This window comes from Drosophila hydei, unplaced genomic scaffold (genome assembly GCF_003285905.1).
Source record: "Drosophila hydei strain 15085-1641.00,03,60 unplaced genomic scaffold, DhydRS2 tig00008134-arrow-pilon, whole genome shotgun sequence".
In the NCBI taxonomy this organism is placed as follows: Eukaryota; Metazoa; Arthropoda; class Insecta; order Diptera; family Drosophilidae; genus Drosophila; species Drosophila hydei.
Window position 1 is genome coordinate 2,431,781 of NW_022045843.1, and position 18,944 is coordinate 2,450,724.

General features: G+C 38.7%; 3 protein-coding genes across 3 annotated transcripts; 2 read left to right on the plus strand and 1 right to left on the minus strand.

Moving 5' to 3' along the window:
- The first annotated feature begins 2,216 nt into the window (after positions 1-2,216).
- Positions 2,217-4,629, plus strand: LOC111604144 (putative mediator of RNA polymerase II transcription subunit 26). The gene is made up of 2 exons (XM_023322066.2): positions 2,217-2,524; positions 3,767-4,629. Exons 1-2 carry the CDS (start codon positions 2,483-2,485, stop codon positions 4,553-4,555), a joined length of 831 nt encoding a protein of 276 aa, XP_023177834.2. The 5' UTR covers positions 2,217-2,482; the 3' UTR covers positions 4,556-4,629.
- A 4,349-nt stretch (positions 4,630-8,978) lies between these two features.
- LOC111604158 (hairy/enhancer-of-split related with YRPW motif protein) lies at positions 8,979-11,839 on the plus strand. Its single transcript, XM_023322086.2, has 3 exons — positions 8,979-9,226; positions 9,305-9,519; positions 11,109-11,839. The coding sequence occupies exons 1-3, from the start codon at positions 8,979-8,981 to the stop codon at positions 11,837-11,839; spliced, it is 1,194 nt and encodes a 397-aa protein (XP_023177854.1).
- Positions 11,840-16,548: 4,709 nt separating this feature from the next.
- LOC111604187 (nucleoporin seh1) lies at positions 16,549-17,961 on the minus strand. The gene is made up of 4 exons (XM_023322143.2): positions 17,753-17,961; positions 17,249-17,689; positions 16,969-17,177; positions 16,549-16,904 (listed from the first exon to the last, which is right to left on the minus strand). The coding sequence occupies exons 1-4, from the start codon at positions 17,861-17,863 to the stop codon at positions 16,595-16,597; spliced, it is 1,071 nt and encodes a 356-aa protein (XP_023177911.1). The 5' UTR covers positions 17,864-17,961; the 3' UTR covers positions 16,549-16,594.
- Between the last annotated feature and the right edge of the window lie 983 nt (positions 17,962-18,944).

Below are 18,944 nucleotides of genomic sequence, written 5' to 3' on the forward strand. Positions count from 1 at the left end.
CGGGGTTGAACTCTCTGGCGGCACTTGAGAGCCACCCCCTACTCAAATTGCTTGGCAATTATAAATTAAAATCAAGCACTTGAAATCGATATTTCGAATTTGGCAGTTGTCTGCCAAGTTATCGATCAATCGTTAATTGGCCAACTCATCAATATACCCTTTACCTACTCGAACGTTCACAGCGCGTAAAAAGCAAACTCTGACATCTGTCAAAGAGACAAACAGAAGAAAAAACCAACGGCAATATATGAGCGATTGTCTGTCGATCGTAGCACTCAAAAATCTATCCAGTCACGCTTTAACTGTATATTCTACTCTTCTGTATATATATCCCTTTTTCTAACTTCAAATTCAATAAAATATCATTTTTGTGGCTGCCCAGCGCAATTAGCTGCGTGTGTCATCATTCATTCATTTTTAGTTTTCAGTTCGAGTCGTGTTCTGACGCAGGTCCTGCCATGTCCTTCCACGTCCTGCCATGTCCTGCTCTTCGCGCACTTCACTTTGAGTGATGTGACAAATTGTCGGACAAGCCGCAAAGTGCTTCAAATTCAAGTTCCATTCAAGAGCTCTCTCTCTCTCTCACTCTGTGTCTCCCTTCCCCTCTCTTTCCCTTTTTTTAAGCGTAGTTGAATTGAAAAACTCGTTTTTTACATTTAACACTTAAATTGCATTTAAATCATTTCGTAAATAAGCCCACGAAATTTAAATGTAAATGTCATTAATTACTTCGCTGCAGTCGCAGTCCCTGCAGACAGCGCAGTTCCCACAGTTCCAATCTAAAGGCTCAGCTTCGCAGAAAATTAGTTTAAAATTATGTAAATTGTAGAAAAATTTATGGGTCTGCATAAATTAGCTAAGCAATGCATTAGCTTTTTTTATATATATTTATAATATTATTTAAGCTGGGGCATTGACTTTTTAAATTAAAAAAATGATCTGCAAAAGCTGATTCAGAGTTTCTAGAAGACACAATGGACAAGTTAGATAGGGAGATAGACAACTCAAATTATAAGACATCTAGAGCAGTGGCTCTATAGAGAGCACGCTGAGAAGCCTATCAACTTGACATAAATTGCTCTGACTAGAGTCTTGGGTGGCTTTGACAACACAGAGCACATTTCTGTGAAGAGAAGAAAGCGACAGAGCAGAAAGTATGAGTAAAGTCAATTTAGAGGCCATAATAGAAGAAATGTGCAAAGGCAAAGATGCTTGGCTTAAGTCTGCAACTTCTAGGAAACACAGAAAACCTGAGAGCAGTGAGTAGTACAGCACATAGAGTAGTAGTAGTAAAAATGAGTAGGTAGAGCAGATAGAAGAGCTGCACCTTGAAACTCCCGAGCTGGTAGGTAGCACAAGAGAGAGGAGGGAGGGCTCTATGCATACTGAGAAACCCATCGAAGTAGGTTAGCATTTGTGATCACAGTCAGCATCAGCATCATCATTATCACTATCATCATCACCATTGAGCTTCTTAAATATATCATACTCATTTTCATAACAATCATTGTAATCTGCATTGCATTATCATTAAAATTTGTTAAATGTGTACTAGTTTTACATATGCAAAGAGCATTCCTTAAATAATATTAAAAATAAAAAAATTAAATATTATCATGTATAAACATATTTAAATATATATGTAAAATATTTAATTTATTTTTTTTTTATTTTTATTTTATAGAGTGTTCCACAAAATCGGGTTGGTCGGCAATTCTTCTTCGGTCTCTGCACTGGGAGTGCTCTAGAAAACAAGCAGAAATCAGGACAAAGTAATTTATGGCAGCAAATTGGCGCCAGGCCACAATAAAACCACGCATCCAAGGCTAGCCTGCTCCGGCTCTCGGACGGTGGGGCCAAGGAGGCGGCTGAGTCGGGTCGAGTCGGCTTTTCGAACGCATTACCACATTAGCGCATTTGGTTGCTCGTTGCCGCCATTTGCACTCGAGGGTCCACTCGAAATGGGCCCCAAATACGAGAAATCTGCGCTCAAACAATGTCGGGGACGGGACTTATATATAGAGATTATGTTTACTGCGCCGGTGCCGACAAAAGCCTTCGGCTCTCAGCTATAAGTATGTGTGTGCCTGTGTGCGTGTGTGTTCAGCTCGTTTTGGCACTTGCAATTCCTGCTGCTCTATGAGTCATGCGACAAACACGAGCAGCTCACGTCCACCTGCGACCGCCGCCGAACCGTTCGACTGAACTCAGCCATACCACAAAGCCGGGAGAGGGTTAAACAAAACAGTTTCTACATCAGTTCCATTTTGAATTTCAGTTTGGATTTGCCGACGAACTGCAGCAGCCGCAGCCGCAGCAGCAGGAGCAGCAGCAGCATCAACATCAAGAGCAGCCGCAATCAAAATGTCGCGTGGCTCAAGTCTCTGACACATTGAACAATAGCAACAACAACAAATACAACTACAACTACAGCAACAACAACAACTCCTACAACAACAATAGACACACTCTGAGCGCTGACATGTCCCACTTGCTGAGGCGCACCAAGAAGTCCTGTCTCAAGGTGAGCCTATGCGGTCGTGGGTGGGTCGCTGTGCATAATCAATAAAAAAAACAACAAATACTAGTGACTAGAGTTGAGTGATCGACCGGTAGATACCCTGAGCCTGACTAAGTGGATGTTTGCTAAGCAAGAAGCATTGACGTAGTGTTGCCTTAGGCAAAAGCTTTGATTGCCAGAGCTGCTGAGAAGACACGGCTATGTATCCTATTTCCTACTAGTATAATATCAGATTATTTCAAAAGTGTCTCATGCTATTCAGTTTTGAGGCTCTAAATTAATGAAATTATCAACTGAAACATTTAATATTCTGCCCTGTTTATCATGCATTCAACTAAGTACCCAAAAGTAATTCTATAGTTCTCATAGTCTTCGAGTTTTCTTATATTTCAAATGACTTAAAATGGAATGTGGGAAGGGTCAATATGCGCATTGATATGCTTAATAATTATGTTAATGATATAATAGTATATGCGAGGGTAACCTGAAAACTTGTCAACTTCAATATAAAGCCAAAAGAAATTTACATTTTCAATGTTAAAATAATTCAAATTATTAAAAAAAAAGTCAAAATTATTTGACTTAAATGAATACACAAATTCTTAGACTACCCTCGGATATATATTAAAATATTTTAGAAATTTAAAGAAAGGCAATCACAGAAGCAGATAGGTAGTCACAAGCTAGCTAGATAGATTGATGATGGATAGACAGATATATGTATCTATGGAGGAGCTTATTTCTTCAAAGTGTGTGTAGGATTATAGACTACTTACTCGATTGTATATATGGGTATATTAATGGCATATTCAGAGGCAATAGATAGATAGATAAATATGTTGATATATTCAGAAAGAAAGATAGACAGATGAATAGATAGACATATTTATAGCTGGACCAATAGATGTATAGATACATATGTATAGACATACATATATAGAATTTTAAGATATTGAGATATACAGGCAGACATTAAGACAGCTAGGCAGATACATGTCTATCAACAATCCCAACTCTTTAGTAATCTTAAAAGGCCAGAGAGATAGCCACTTTTACCTTTAAGGCATCTGAAACACTTCAAAGCTAATATACCCCATTTTTTAGCTGAATGAGTAGAGCGTATAAAAATCGATAGCTGCGTGTGGCGCTGACCTTTTGGGCGACAGTAACAGCGACAGCAGTAACAGCAGCAGCAGCTAAACGCTTCTGTTAATGCGCATTAACATTGAGTTTATTTTTATGCAGCTGCTGCGCAAAATATCGACATCAAAGCAACTATTTGTGCAGCGCCTGGAGGATGAGGAGCAGGAGGAGGAGGAGGTGGAGGAGGGGGAGCAAGAGGAGCAGTGCAAGAAGGAGGGACAGCCGCACACGAGCTGCAACTGCAATCCAGTTGCCATGAATGATAAGCAATACGCATGCCACAATAATCAACCACAAAGATCCGTCCAATACCAGTGCGAAGCTGCCAGCGAGGCGTTGGTGGAGCAGCCGCAGCTGGAGAGCACGCAATCCAATCTAGATATACAATTCGATTTGATGCACTACAAGGAGAACGTGCGCTATCTAAGGCACACGCCATCCAATTCGAGTCTCGATCTGCAGCGAGACCGGGAGCTGGAGCAGCGCGGCTACAGCTTCAGCTTGGGCTCCCAGTTCGATGGGCAATATCATAACTTGATAATCAGAGAGCAGCCGCCGCACGACGATTATCCTATTGTCAAGTGGGACATCAACGGCAACTCCCTGGAGCAGGAGGAGCAGGATGAGGAGCAGCATTTCGATCTGCGACAGCATTGGGCCAACTTCGACAGCCGCTGGCGGCAGCTGCAGGCGCTGCCCAGCGGCAAGCGTCCAAGCAGCTCAAGTCATTCGCAGAGGTCGAGCCATCATTCCAGCGCCTGCACCTTGGAGACCTGGATCGATGATGCGGATGAGGCCCAAAATCTACTACAAAGCAGCCAAAAGACAAAGAAGAAGCAGCAGCAGCAAAACAACAACAACAACTATAATCAATGCCTTAAAAGTTTCTAAAGTTGGAAAAATATTAACTGAAATTTCCCTAAAATGGATTTTCACCTGTCCCCTAAAGAGTTTCCATTTTTTTCGAGAATTATACGAACTATATTGAAGCAAAGAGTGTCAAATGTTTTATTAAGAAATGGATGATAGAAGTTGAAGAAGAAGAAGTAAAGCAACACCTCGTAATGCCTTATAGAGTTTCTATAGTTCACAAATATTTACAGCATTTTTTCAAATGCTTCCAATTTTTTGTGTACAAAACATTTTTAATTCACTACGCTCGATTATAATCGCTAGCCAATTTTCATTATTTTTTTATTATATAAAAATTGGTTAGAATTACAATTTTCACAAAAAAGCCATTAAACAGAATGGGAACTCGGCGAGGCGAAGTTTGAATGCCCTAACAGCTGCGTGGCAAGTTCTAGAGGAAAAGTCATTTGGGAAAAATATTTTTCATGTTTTTTACTGATTGATTTTAGGAAATATTCCAAGAGTTATAATAGATTATTTTATATATATTAGAGAGTATTGTATAGAGAGTATATTATAGAGAGTATATGTGGAATATAATGCAGTTGACACAGCAATCCTATTGAGGCAAAGGAGACTGGGAGAATATGCGCTATAAAGTATATGGTATATATAGAGTATATAGTAAATTGAGTAATTCAAATATATATACAATACTTTCGACTAAAAATATATTTGAGAAATATGAAAATTCTTAATTTAAAAGATTTTTACTTCTGTTAAATTCATTCGAGGTATAGCCGAAAGGGCTACCTCTGCTCTGTGATCTTTTGACTATGCCTCGATTTTATTCCACATGAAGTAGGATTTTAGATAAATATAATAAAGATAGAGATATAATATAGATATATATATTTAGATAGATATAGATATAAATGGATATAGATTGATATGAATAGTGATCGTGGGCAAAGAGAGTCTGTGCAAGTGTTTGTTTCACTTGAGTATCTGAAAGAGACCCCGTTCTAGATTGTATATATAAGCATATACCTTAGCAGCTATATATTTCTATATACCTGATTTCTAACATATCATAAATATCTTCTTGGTTAGTGTATGAAAACGTAATACAACAAAGGCGACGCTCGTTTTATTCGACGTGCATTAAATGCACTTCAAACGATTTGCTCTGCGCTTTTCTTCCTCATGTTGTTGTTGTTGTTGCCTCCTGTTTGTTGTTGTTGTTGTAGATGGTCGCACGACCCGCACGTGCTGAACATGCGTGAGAATCGTCGAACCTTTGGCTTTCCCACGAGCCATTTTTCACTCGGTGGTAGCTCGGCTATCTGCAACCAGCCCTAAGGGTGAGTTGTTGCCAGCAACTATTTGGTTGCTGTTGCTGTTGCTGTTGTTGTTGCTGTTGTTGTTGTCCCACGCGCCGCTAACAACAATTACAACTCTCATATGAACTTGCTTCCTTAGTCTTTGTTGTTGTTGTCGGGAACCTGAGCGACGTGCTCTAAAAGCACTTTTCATCATTTTTATTTGCCAAACTGAAATCGATATAACGTTAGAGGTGGAGACTTCTTCTTCTCCATCAAGCATACGCCGCGTTGTGCACTTGGAAATTGGCTTCAAATTAAATGGCTCGCATGTGGCTATATTTTTTTTGATTTGTGGTGCCACAAAGTATATTTAGATCAGCTTTGCTATTAGTTTTCCCCAAGTCAAGGAGTTCAATTCTGGTAAACGAAGCAAACATAGTTTTTAGGCTAATTAACATAAAGTTTATTTTTTTGCAGTTAGATTTGCTTTTTTTTAAATTTAAGGAATTAGTGAACGTTCATTATATATTATTTGTATTTGAGTTCTCAGTAAACGGCAACAGATTTATCGAAACAGCGGCTTGAGCGGCAGAGATATTTTATCTGAGTTAATTCAGCAAACGATTTCTGATGATAGATTAAAGATAAATGTTTTAAAAAGGCTTTAAGGGAAAGAATTTTTGGTAGGTAGTTAATTATTTTTATTTAGGTAGTTTCTGCAGATTTGCATTGGAGTAACCTCAGAAAAGCTTAGCATGAAAGTCTAGCTTCAGTTCTAAATTCATCACTTCAAATCCTTCGCTAACATTTCTCGTTGGACTGTGTAATCCAGATATATAAAATAATTGTAATCAAGCTATTCCCAAGTATTTTCTATAGATTTTGATAGTTCTAAATATATTGCGCAATATTTTTCTTGGTTATTTTTTTTTAATAAATATGAAATGACAAATATTTATATGTCTGGCTGCGTATTTCTATGTAAATTACGCTCAGATCTATAAAACTATCGTAATAAAATGATTATGAAATATCCATGTTTAGACTCAAGATTTTCTCAATATTTTTGGTATCCTTTGTCTTGAACAACTTATAAATTTCTTAAGTTGCGCAATTTTATATTCATCTAAAACGCTCAGCTTCATTTTTCAAAATATTTAAAAACAAAACACTATTTCAGAGCACAAATATATTACTTATAAGAGACTTAATAATATTTTGACAGATTTCTTTACATATTGTGATGCATTTTTCTATGAAACATATTTTGCAATTTAAAAATAAATATAAATAAATAATTTAAGTAATATATGAATATTATATTTGTATGAATTATTTTCAAATATTTTTATTTCGCTTTTTAAATTACTTCAATATTTTGTACAAGTTCAGCTTAGACGCACTTCCGTAATTGAATTATTTGATATGATTTAATATTTTCTCAGCCTCCTTTGACTATAAAATAAATCGATTGTTGTTCCTCTGCGCATTGAGTAGGTCAGAGGTCAACGGCGTTGCGGCACCTGCTCCAAACTAACCTTGAAATCATAAATTGGACCACTGACCTACAAAATGCGGGCTACACACAAAGCAAACAGAGCGGGGCGGCGTTGCACTTGTTGGAGCCGCATGCCACATGCCACATGCCGCACACGAGCCCGGCGGCCGTTCGGGCTGGCGGCTCGGTCGCGGTCCAGTTGTGTGCGGCAGAGGCAGAGACAGTGGCAGAGGCAACAAGTCAACGCGCTGGCAAGTGGCCGCCAAAAAGACAATGCGACAAACTGTGGCAGACGTCGGCCACCGCCCACGGCGCCGATGCTGCGGCAGCTGTTGCCGTTGTTGTTGCTGCCGCTGCCACGCATCCTGCTGCTGCCCGATACAATCGACATTCGATGACATAAGAACTAACTAATAATAATTATTTCTGGCTTTTCATTTGCATGGCACTTGGCTAAAAGATGTTCAGGTGTTTCAGTGTAAAGTGCACGACTAGCAGCTACCCTGTAGAAAATTATTTAGAGTGGGCTTAAGAGAAAAAGGAAATAGCAGCAACTATTAGTTGCTTATAAATCAGTTTACTAACACTAGAAATTGTACAGTTATGCTAAGACTAAAAACTGATATTTATCGATTACATTTTGGTTAAAGAAATCGTGCTGAAGCTTATGTAATAGCGACTGTAATGTAATAATAGAAATCAAATTTCATTAAACACTGAATTTTATTATCAGACTAACATGTTTTTAGGCTAAAATTATTTTTGATCGATATTTATCGATTAAGTATGAGATTCCAATTGAAGTTTACTTGTTAAATTAAATTTATTCTTCTCGATTATTAGTTAAATTATAATTATAAATGTAGACCTTAGCGATAAACGAGATTAATCGATTTAAGCAGCTTAAAATATTAATATTAAAAGCTAACAGCTATAGCCACTGCTTGTTATTATGCTCAGCATTCGCTCATTAACAGGACTCCCGCTGCCTATAACTTTTAATGGGTATTAACAATATGCTGCAAGTGCGAATGCGTCAAGCAACTAAATGTTCTCTATCCCTCTCTCACTCTCTCTCTCCCACTCGTACCATGTAAGCTGCGGCGTATGCTCTTCTCCTTGTTCATTTGTTGGTCACTTGCAGAAGCTGATCGCTAGGCAGAGACTGAGGCAAAGGCGGCGGCGGCTGAGGCAGCGGCAGAGGTAGAGCCATAGAGCATAGGCCGTGGCACTGCCCGTTAGCTACCCCCAGCCGGTGCGGCACGCGTTTCACGTTGCCAAGGGGGTGGTTGCTGCGGCATCTTATTGGGCCGCTGCTGCTGTTGGCTGTTGGCTGTTGGTGCTGCTGCTGCTGCTGCCACCGCCGCCGGCAGCCGCGGCATTAAAAAGGGGTTGAGAGTAGGTTGGGCAAACGTCGGCCTGAACGTCCGCTAGTCGTGTGCTGGCAAATCAGTCGAACGCCGTTCGCGCACACGATAAGTCACGTGCTACGCACAACAACTACAACTAGCTGCGAGCCGCATCAAGTTTTTTAGTGCCAAACCAAGTTGCCAAGTGATTCCAAAGATAAAGACACACAAACAACACAAACCTCAAATCAATTCGAATTCCAATTCAATTCCAAATCAACTCTCAATCAATGGAGCACAATATGCATGTGAATGCACCGCCGCTGCATCATTGGGGCTATGGCGCTGCTGCTGCCGCCATGCCTGCCGCGCCGCAAGGTCACTGGGTGCCGCCGCCACAGAGCCACAGTCACCAGAGCCTGCAAAGCCATCAGAGCCATCAGAGTCATCAGAGCCATCATTCGCACAACAGTCTAAAGCGCGCGCTTTCCGAGAGCGACTGCGACGAGCTCTACTCGGAGGAGTCTTCCAAGGAACAGTACGTATGCGTCATGTGCTGGCCGAACTCTGTGAATTGTCTAACTGTGTCTCTTCTTCTTTCTTTTTTTATAATTAGAATCTCACCTGGTGAGACCGGCAGCTGCCAGCTGATGAGCCGCAAGAAGCGTCGCGGCGTCATCGAAAAGAAGCGCCGAGATCGCATCAACTCCTCGCTGACGGAACTGAAGCGCCTGGTCCCCTCCGCCTATGAGAAACAGGGCTCAGCTAAGCTGGAAAAGGCTGAGATCTTACAGCTAACTGTGGAACATCTGAAGAACTTGCAATCGAAAAGTAAGTATAAGATCAAAGGTGGACCAAGATTAAGATAGATTTGTCTAAATAGAAATTTCGGATGAGGCGTGGCTAGTAGAATTATTATATAGGGTAATGATCTGATGTTTGATGAATATGAACTCGAACAGTCTCATGAGATATATGAAGATTAGTTGTAGATCACGGATCTATAGAAACTCGAAAAATCTGACCAGTTATATGATGATAAATTGGAATTTATAGTTCATATATATGAACTTAAGTTGAGAAACGGTCTTCTATATATTTATTATGATATTTAGATATATGATATAAAAGAGGTACCAATGGATATATTTACTAGTTATTCGAAAATGAGACTGAGCTTATATATTACCTATAGTGTACCTATAATCAATCTGGATTCAATGTCGATTTACCACGCCCACTTTTCAGGTTTGATTAATTAATCAATCTATAAAGACTTTTATTTAGATGATGTTTTAGAAGAAATACCTAAAAAAAATTAAGTAATCTTGGTAGTAGTATATCCTCATTCAGCTGAAGTAGAAGAACTTGAATCTATGTCTCTCTTAAGACAAGTCTCTTTGAGCTAATAATGAAAAATAATAATAATAGGACTACTTCCACTAAACTAGAACCTATAATAGCCTAGTCTATAAGGCTAATGATTCACACTTTATATATAAATATTCTATTACGTTTCTTCTACAATCATCGTGTTCAAAAAATCTTCAAATATGGAGAATGTATTAGTCGATATTGCAGACTTTTTTTCTGTTACGATTATGTTGTGGGGTTTTCTAAGACTTCTTCTGCTTTAAGCACTCCATGCTGACAATACTTAAATAAAATCTGCTATATCTATATAAAACATAGTTATGAAACTGTTTCAAGAATTTGTGCAGAATTGAATGTTCTCTTATATTTAATATTTAGTTCCTTAATCAAACAGAGCCGCGCCATGCCAGATAAATTCATTTAATAACCGGCTTTTTAAGGTTATTTAGACTAAAAATACATTTTAAAATAGTGTCCTTTGCATTATCAAAAAGGTTTTAACCAGCTAACAAATTTTATCTTTATACATACGAATTTCAGATACATTTTATTTATATTTATATATTTTATTAATATTCAGATTTATCACATTTTTATATTATTTGTCTATATTATTTGCCCAGAGATTTGAGAACCACAATATCAAGTTGATAAATCCCTCCTCAAATCAAGCCAAAGATTTGTCATATATTATCATAAAGCTGGCTAAACAATGCTTAACCTGTTGACCTTAGAGACTTGCATAGGGAGACCGAGTGAATATCGAATCCAGAGACTTCCCACGCTGCGCACAGCCCGCTGCACCACCTCACTGGCACGAACCACCACCATCGCCACCCGCTCTTAGCACCAAGTGCAATTCAAGCCCCCCCCCCCACCCCACCGCAACTTTCGATTCCCATTCAGGCTATGCTCAGGGGTAGTTTTTTGCTGTCTCGCAGTTAGTTTCTGATAGGCGCGCGCGTGGGAATTGCTTTTTCAATTGTTTGCCACGAGCTGTGAGCAGCTTATTGACTTTTTACTAATGTCTCTTCTTCTGCTTGCAGCTCTCGACTCGCTCAGCTACGATCCGCAGCGCGTGGCCATGGACTATCACACGATTGGCTTCAGGGAATGCGCCGCCGAGGTGGCCCGCTACCTGGTCACCATCGAGGGCATGGACATACAGGATCCGCTCAGGCTTCGCCTCATGTCGCACCTGCAGTATTTTGCCCAGCAACGCGAAATCTCTGGCGTTGCCGCCTATCAGCCCAATTGTGCGGCCACGCCCTATCAGACAGCCTATGCAACGGCTGCCGTTGCGCCCTCTGCTGCTTCCTCGTATGTGCCCAGCCCTGGGGGCTACATGAGCGCCTCGCCACATCATGTGAGCCGCTCCAGCGTCTCGACAACGACGAGTGGTGCAACTGTCAGCGAGAGCCACACGTCAGAGGCAGCCACACAGCAACAGCAACCACAGCAGCAGCAGCAACAACAGCAGCAGCAGCAGCAGCAACAACAACAACAACATTATACTCAGGAGCACAGCGCACATGCCGAGCAGCCGCAACAGGTGCCACAATCGGTGCAACAGGTGCAGCAGCAGCAGGTGCCCACCTACATAGAGCTGACCAACAGCCATCGCAACGAGCTGCCACCCAGCGAGAGTCTGAGCTACAGTGCCACGCCCCAATATCCAGTTACTGTCAGCCAAGACTACAATGCGAGCGCCCTGCAATATGCCACAGCGAATGGAACGAAGCCCTACAGGCCCTGGGGCGCTGAAATGGCCTACTAGAGAAGAGCACCCCGAATAATTCTCAACAAATCCCCAACTTACAAGAAAATTACCAAAGAATTTCCAACAATTCTCGGATAATATCCAATATTGGAAAAGGTTTTAGAACTATTTTCAATATTTTAATATTATTAAAAATAATTTGCAATTATTGGGAATTATTTTGCATCTGTTGAATAATTCGCTGGGATTATTGGAAATACTTCCTAAATAATATCCACACACTCTAACATATTAAAACTATATCCCTTTAATTCCCAATAATTCAGAAAAATTCCCTCGTATTTCCCACAGTCTCCCAATAACAGTTGGCAATCCAGTTCTAGTCCAAGATCGATCAAAGCCGAACATGTGTGATAGTCCTTAAGTTGTGAAAATGTAGGGGGTTCTGATACCACGAGCTCCCTCCTATATGTATATAGTCTTAAATGCTTAGCATAGGTACAACTCAATTTTCTACCATTTTCTACGAAAACATTTTAAATAGTTCTTAAGGCATTTTGTAAGCCCAAAATAATGTGTAAATAAAAATAAAATATTTTTATAATGAAAAAAAATCTTATTTGATATTATTATTCCTAACAGATTGAACTGTTCGATTTAATGCGCACGCTTTTAATTGGAAATATTATGAGAAATATATATTTTCATAGATAAGCTGCGCTACATTTTTTTACCTAATTCCTAATTAACTTAAATTTATTATTAATTATAGTTAAATTATTTAGTCAAATGCAAGGAATTTACGTTACCTTTATAGCTGTCCTTTTGGCTCAACCACAAGCTGAATATCAGCTAAGTACAACCTTTCTATGTGATTCTCAAAAAATTTAAGTAAGAGCTGACATTTGATATAAATATTTTTTCATATTCTCTAAGAGTTCAAGTTGAAGAATTATATAAGATAATAGGTATAGAAGCATATAGATCAGCCTATCTCAACCCAGTTATTTAACCCACTCAGTGTGCTATATTATAATATATATATATATACATACATATTACTATGAGTAAAAGATGAAAAATCTAAAAATCAGTATGAGTACAGACAGTTCTCTCACTTCCATTTTATTTTACGCTCAACTGTTTTGAATTGTTTTAGAAAACAATTTGTTTAAATTACCAAATGGATATGTAAATCGTTTTGGTAATATTTTGTCGCATGAAACCCATTGAACTGGAAGAGATAATCGCGACTAATAAGCTCTGGCCACTGTCGGCGACCCTTTGCTTCCGCTTTCGCTGACCACTGACCGTTGGTCAAGCTGTGGGTCCAACCCTTCGGGTTTGTTTTTGGGGGTCAAGCATTGAGGGCACTGAACATCCATTTCTATTTGTGGTTTGCCACTCGGCAATTTGCATAACGACAAAACATTAACTAAAACACAAAACAAACGCAGTGAAAACCCCTAACGAATTAGTGCCACATTTTCTGAACGTAATTAGAAACAGGCTGCGCCAAGGTGTGAAGGGTCTAAGCACATAACAAACCCTAAACCAGACAAAACCCCTAAACAACCTTAAGCCATAAGCATAATCTATTTCCAACTGACTTGCTAGCTAAAGGAAAGGTAAGCGAAGAGAAAACTACCTGAATTTGAAGAAATTTAAAAAAAAGATTATAAATGAAGTAATTTAAGGAACAAATTAAATTAACAATCAAATATAAAATATATAAATAAAAAAAATAAAAAAATGCAGCTTAGAGTATAATAAGTAGAGAACATCAAACTAGAAAACGATTTTAATTAATATATATGGTAATAATTAATATATAATAATAATATGGTAATATATATGGTGGAATCAATTTCTTAATTTATTATAATTATTTTCCTTCAAGAATTGTTTTCAAATAAAAAAAAATGTTGATTCAAACAAAAAATAATTTTAATTAAATGTACAAAATATCCTAATAAGAGCAGAAATTATTATTAAATTTGATATTTTATATTTAATTTAAAATAAATAATATGCTAAATTAAATATTTTAATTTCATTGCTTTGATTTATTTGAGATATAAAAAATAAATCTCAATAGAATGCAGAAAGTATTAATTATTATATATTTTTTAAGCTTAAAATTTAAATAAATAAATTAATTTATTTGGAAAAAAATTCCCACACAAAAATTAAAGTTTAATTGAAATTACGTAATTAAATGATATCAAGCAGCAGAGACCTAAAGTACTTGCTACCAAAGGGGCACAAGGAAGAAGCCAAAAGTTCTATTCAAATAGATGTAATAAGCGTTTCCGTACCAACAACCAGCAAGGATAACAACCCCTAAGGGAAGCCTTCTGCGCCCGCTCTTGTTGTTGTTGTTGGCATTGAATTGAAACAATCTTCTGCGCATTAATTTAACACTGAAGGTTAAACATAAATGTTTTCAATATTTAACGCGTTGCCAGGGCTGAAATCTCTCGACTCTCCAGGCCAGCAAGCTCTACGTGTCATGTGAGAGTTCTGCCCGCTTCGACTTCCCACGCAGAATGCCACCCCAAAACAAAAAAAAAACAGAACGAAAATAAGTTTCAATGATTTTTACATGCATATTTTTGGGGTGTTCCCATTTGGGCAGAGATCAACGTAATATACACGTCAAAACTTCCAATTAGAGACAATCATTCGGCTACGGGACGGAAGACCTAACACATCATCGAGTCTCCGCACAAGTTGTGATTAGGGGTTGGCTCGCTCGAGTTCGCCTACAAAAACCCGAGCAAAAGCCAAAACTCAATTCATTTCTTGGATAACATTCAGCGCAACAGGACGAACACTCAGGGTGGATATACATATGTATATATATATATATAATATTAAAGGCCTCAATATGGATTTGAATTGTTTTGGTTTGTTTTATTGCGGTTCGAGTCAATTAAGTGGAATATTATGTGATTTCTTTGCTGTTTACTTTTCTTCTTTGAATGGTTTTCCGTGTTTAACCTGTCAGAAAAATTTCCATATGAGCAATATTTATAGATCGGAGTTTTATTACCACATCTGCTGAATGGACTATAAATATATGCACACATGATGTCAAACGCAAATTTATGAATTAGAATCAGAATCAGACTCGTGTCCTTTTGTCCTCTCATATGGTGCATGACCTCAATGCTTCGCTGAGCATTTGTGCTTAATCGTTGGAAAATGTTCGTTCGATCTATTTGCGATTATCGAAAGACAGTCAAATAACATGACCATCCAAATAAAAATCAAATATCAATTGAAATAAATTCAGGGAAAATTTTATGAAGATAAAGAAAATTATTTAAGCTTTAAATAATAAAAACAATTAACAACTTAATATGAATATTTAATGATTAAATAATTTTTTGAAGATTAATGAAGCAATAATTTGAGTTTATTTATAAATTAAATTGAAAATATATCAAATAATATAAATAACAACAAATGCTTGACATATAATATATATAAACAAAAATTAATCAATCTTAACAAAAACTAAAATTTAAGCCAGATCGTCTTAAATACCAGTGACAACATGGCAATATCATATAATATAAAAAATGTATGTTACTTGTAAATAGTTTTTATTATTAAAATTAATTTTTAATAAATATGTTTTGTCCTCTAATATTTTATTTACTCACATTTCTCGTTTCTGAATGTTTTTATTGGCTATTATCACATAAATACATTTGCTATAAAAGCTGCTATAACAAAATGGAGTTTGTGTGCATTGCAACTCAACAAAGATGGGCAGCACTTGTCTCAGCTGATATTGTTTTGATTTTAAACATAATTACTACATACAAGAAAACCCACACACGCACGCGTGCCTTCGCACGCACTTGTATGGCATACATGTAACATACATACACACATGTCCGCACAAGCATGCGTTTATCAGATCTCACACACACACTGACAATGATCGAAACTAATTTATTATTTGTTTGGTATTGCTTATCGCAGCAAAACGTGCGTGAAAAGTGTTTTGGTATATTTTTGTATGTTATTTATAATAAACAAATGATTTTTTACGCATTTGAAACCTGAATAGGTTTTATTTTGCTAGCGAGAGAGGCACTTGCTATAAATGTTACCATAATAATTTGGAGTTGTTTGCCTTTAAACTTAACAAGATGGGCTGCACTTGTCGCAGCTGGCGTTGCTTCGGAGTTCAAATACAAAGTGCTACTCACACATACACACACACACGCATTCAGATGACATACAAATGACACACACACATGCGCTCAGATCTCTCACTCTCACTCACACGCACACATAGATACCTATTTTGTACACAGTCAACGAAATTCGATTACTTTTTGCAGTTTATCGTTGCGAACGAGCATGAAAATTGTTTTGCTTATTCCAAGTGCTATTCAAAAACAACAAATGCCGTTACTTGCTGCCGGTCCTTATATATATAGCTTATAGTTTGTTTGTTTTTCTATACATTAAGTGTAACGCGCAACGAACGACGCTGCTCTACCAACTGCTCCACGGAACCAGCTGTAGCTCCACCATCTCCTGCTCGCTTTCTGTGATGTAATGTGATTTTCTATGTGCCTTGAGAGAAAGAAAGATGTGAAGCACAACATAAATGTGGACCCAGAGACTGACGCGAACATTGGCGCTGCGCCAAGGTGTAAAAAAAATGCGCCACGGCACAAGGCGTAAGTGAAATGCTTCAGCAAATTCAAAACAGATTACAAATTACAGATAACAGATTTCTATATTAGATTATACATGTATATGTTTCTTATTATGCATAGACATTGCTTAATGCCATGGCACCTGATTGCCAATGGTGCCTTTTTTGTAGAACTTTGCTGTGGCTGCTGCTGTTGTTGCCAGCGCCGCCGGCGTAGTTGGATTTGGTTCATAGGTCGGTCCACTGCCTTCCGCCTTAAGCACCGCTGCACATTTCCATTGACGCGTGTAGTTCATACGCCAGATTCTAACACAACCATCGTCGCCGGTGGAGATTAGCATCGTGGCCAGCATATTCCAACATACACGCCACACGGGGCAATTGTGTTCGCTAAACTTCAACGTTTGCAGCTCCAATTTGCCAGCACCCGTCGAATCACTAAAAAAGCATAGTTAACTATAAGTTCATATTATATATATATATACATAAACTGATCACCCACGTCACGCCTCGTATATTGACTATATAGAGATCCTTGCTGGCCACGGCGAGCATATGAAATGTACGTCCAGCATTGGGCGCAAAGGCGACATCGGTCACGGGATCTGTTATATCGGTCACTGTTTCAATTTTGACACATTTGCGCGCATTTTCGCTGTAGGCGTATAGAAATACTTTGCCAGTGGGCGTGGCAGATTCATCGCTGCCAGCCTGCAAATGCATAAATATGTTCAGTTGTTAATCGATACATGTTCGTACAACATAAGTTCCTGGCCACTCACCGCTAGCAACTGGGTGACCATATACGTAGATGTATTCCACGAGAGACAGCTCAAAGATAATTTATTTGCAATCTCATGCTGCACTGGCCATTGGGATAGATTCATTATGTCTGGCGCTTCGTAAATGCGTATGATGCCATCCGCTGAGGCGGTTGCGAGCAGCAAGCCCAGATATTTGGGCGCAAACTCGACATCTGTAACGCTGGTGCGCGAGTCGACGAGCGTGGTGCGTCGCACCCAGCGTCGGGTGGGCGCATTTGTTATTGTTGTCCACTTTTCGCCCATCACCTCTTCCCAAACGGAGGCTGTGCGATCAAAGGAGCAGGTAGCTATCACCTGTCCAAATTCGGGATTGGCCCAGGATACACGCCAAATGGAGCCCGAATGCGCTTTCCAGCTGCTCGTTACTGACCATTTGCCCTGATCATCCTCGTCCCATATCTAAAAGAGATGAATTTATAAGTTGAGCGAATTGAGGGGACAAAAGTTTATTTTCTTCTTCACCTTTACAGTCTGATCACTAGAGCATGTAGCCATTCGGCGTCCATAGTAATCGAACACTACATCGTGTATAACATCCTTGTGGTCCGCAATAATTGGCTCTACATCGAACATGTTGTGTGTTTCTTTAATTATCTAGGAAAACAAACAAAAACGCGGCTTTTTCACGCAGCAAATGTTGCAGATGTTTGCTAGCGCTGCCAACTCATTGTAGTTGCATCAGGTTGACAGTACGTGTGGATGTTTTGCAACACTAGTTGCTGCATATCGTTAATCGTTATCGTGAATTGCTCTTAATCTGTATCGGATTCATATTAACGCGTATAAAAACCACTGATAAACGTAAAATATTTATTAAATATGTTCTTAAACATATGTTTAACATACATAGCGCGCAAAGCAAGTTCAGTGCCTAAAGTTTTTAATTAATGTAATGCTTTGAATTAAGCATAACCAAACGAATCACGCGAGCCTCCCACAGGCCACAGAACCCAATTGGACAAAACATATTTACAGTTATAGAAAAGCAAAATTGCTAACAAAAAGAGACGCACTAAACGCAATACAATGGAGAAAAGTAAGTCAATGGCCAGCTGGCGCGTTTAACTAAATGTCCGAGTGCGTAATTAATGTGCGTTTAGTGACTTTTCATACATAAATATGCGCATATGTAAATGCATTAGTTTTTCTAAGTGTTTTTCGTTCTAAGGGGCAAAGCACGGGTTATTCACCTCACTTGCATAAATCAACATTCAAATAACGGCGCTTCTAGCTCTCATTGCATGTGTGTGTGTGCTTGTGTTTGCATTTGTATATTAATTTGTTGTTAATTTAGTGCCTTAAGCGGAATTTGTAGTGCTGGCCAGCATAATTTGTCCAATATGTTTGCGCTCTCAATATTTTTCGGTCCTGCTCTTGCCTTTCCGCGCACTGTCTCGCTCTCGCCGCTCTCACAATTGTTCTCTTTTGGCTCTCACCTCATGGTCTGACCTTGATTTCTATTGGACTCGCATATCGCGCGATGTCCACATGATACTATGTTGGTGTATATGTTTTTGTAAGCGTGTGTATGTGTGAATGTTTGCTGGTGTGTGTCTCGACGGAACTATTGTGGGTGGATTTCAACCGCTTCCCTGAACAGTTGTGGAACCAAAGCCGGCTTCAATTACTTAATAGTTAAATTGTGCTTGCCCGC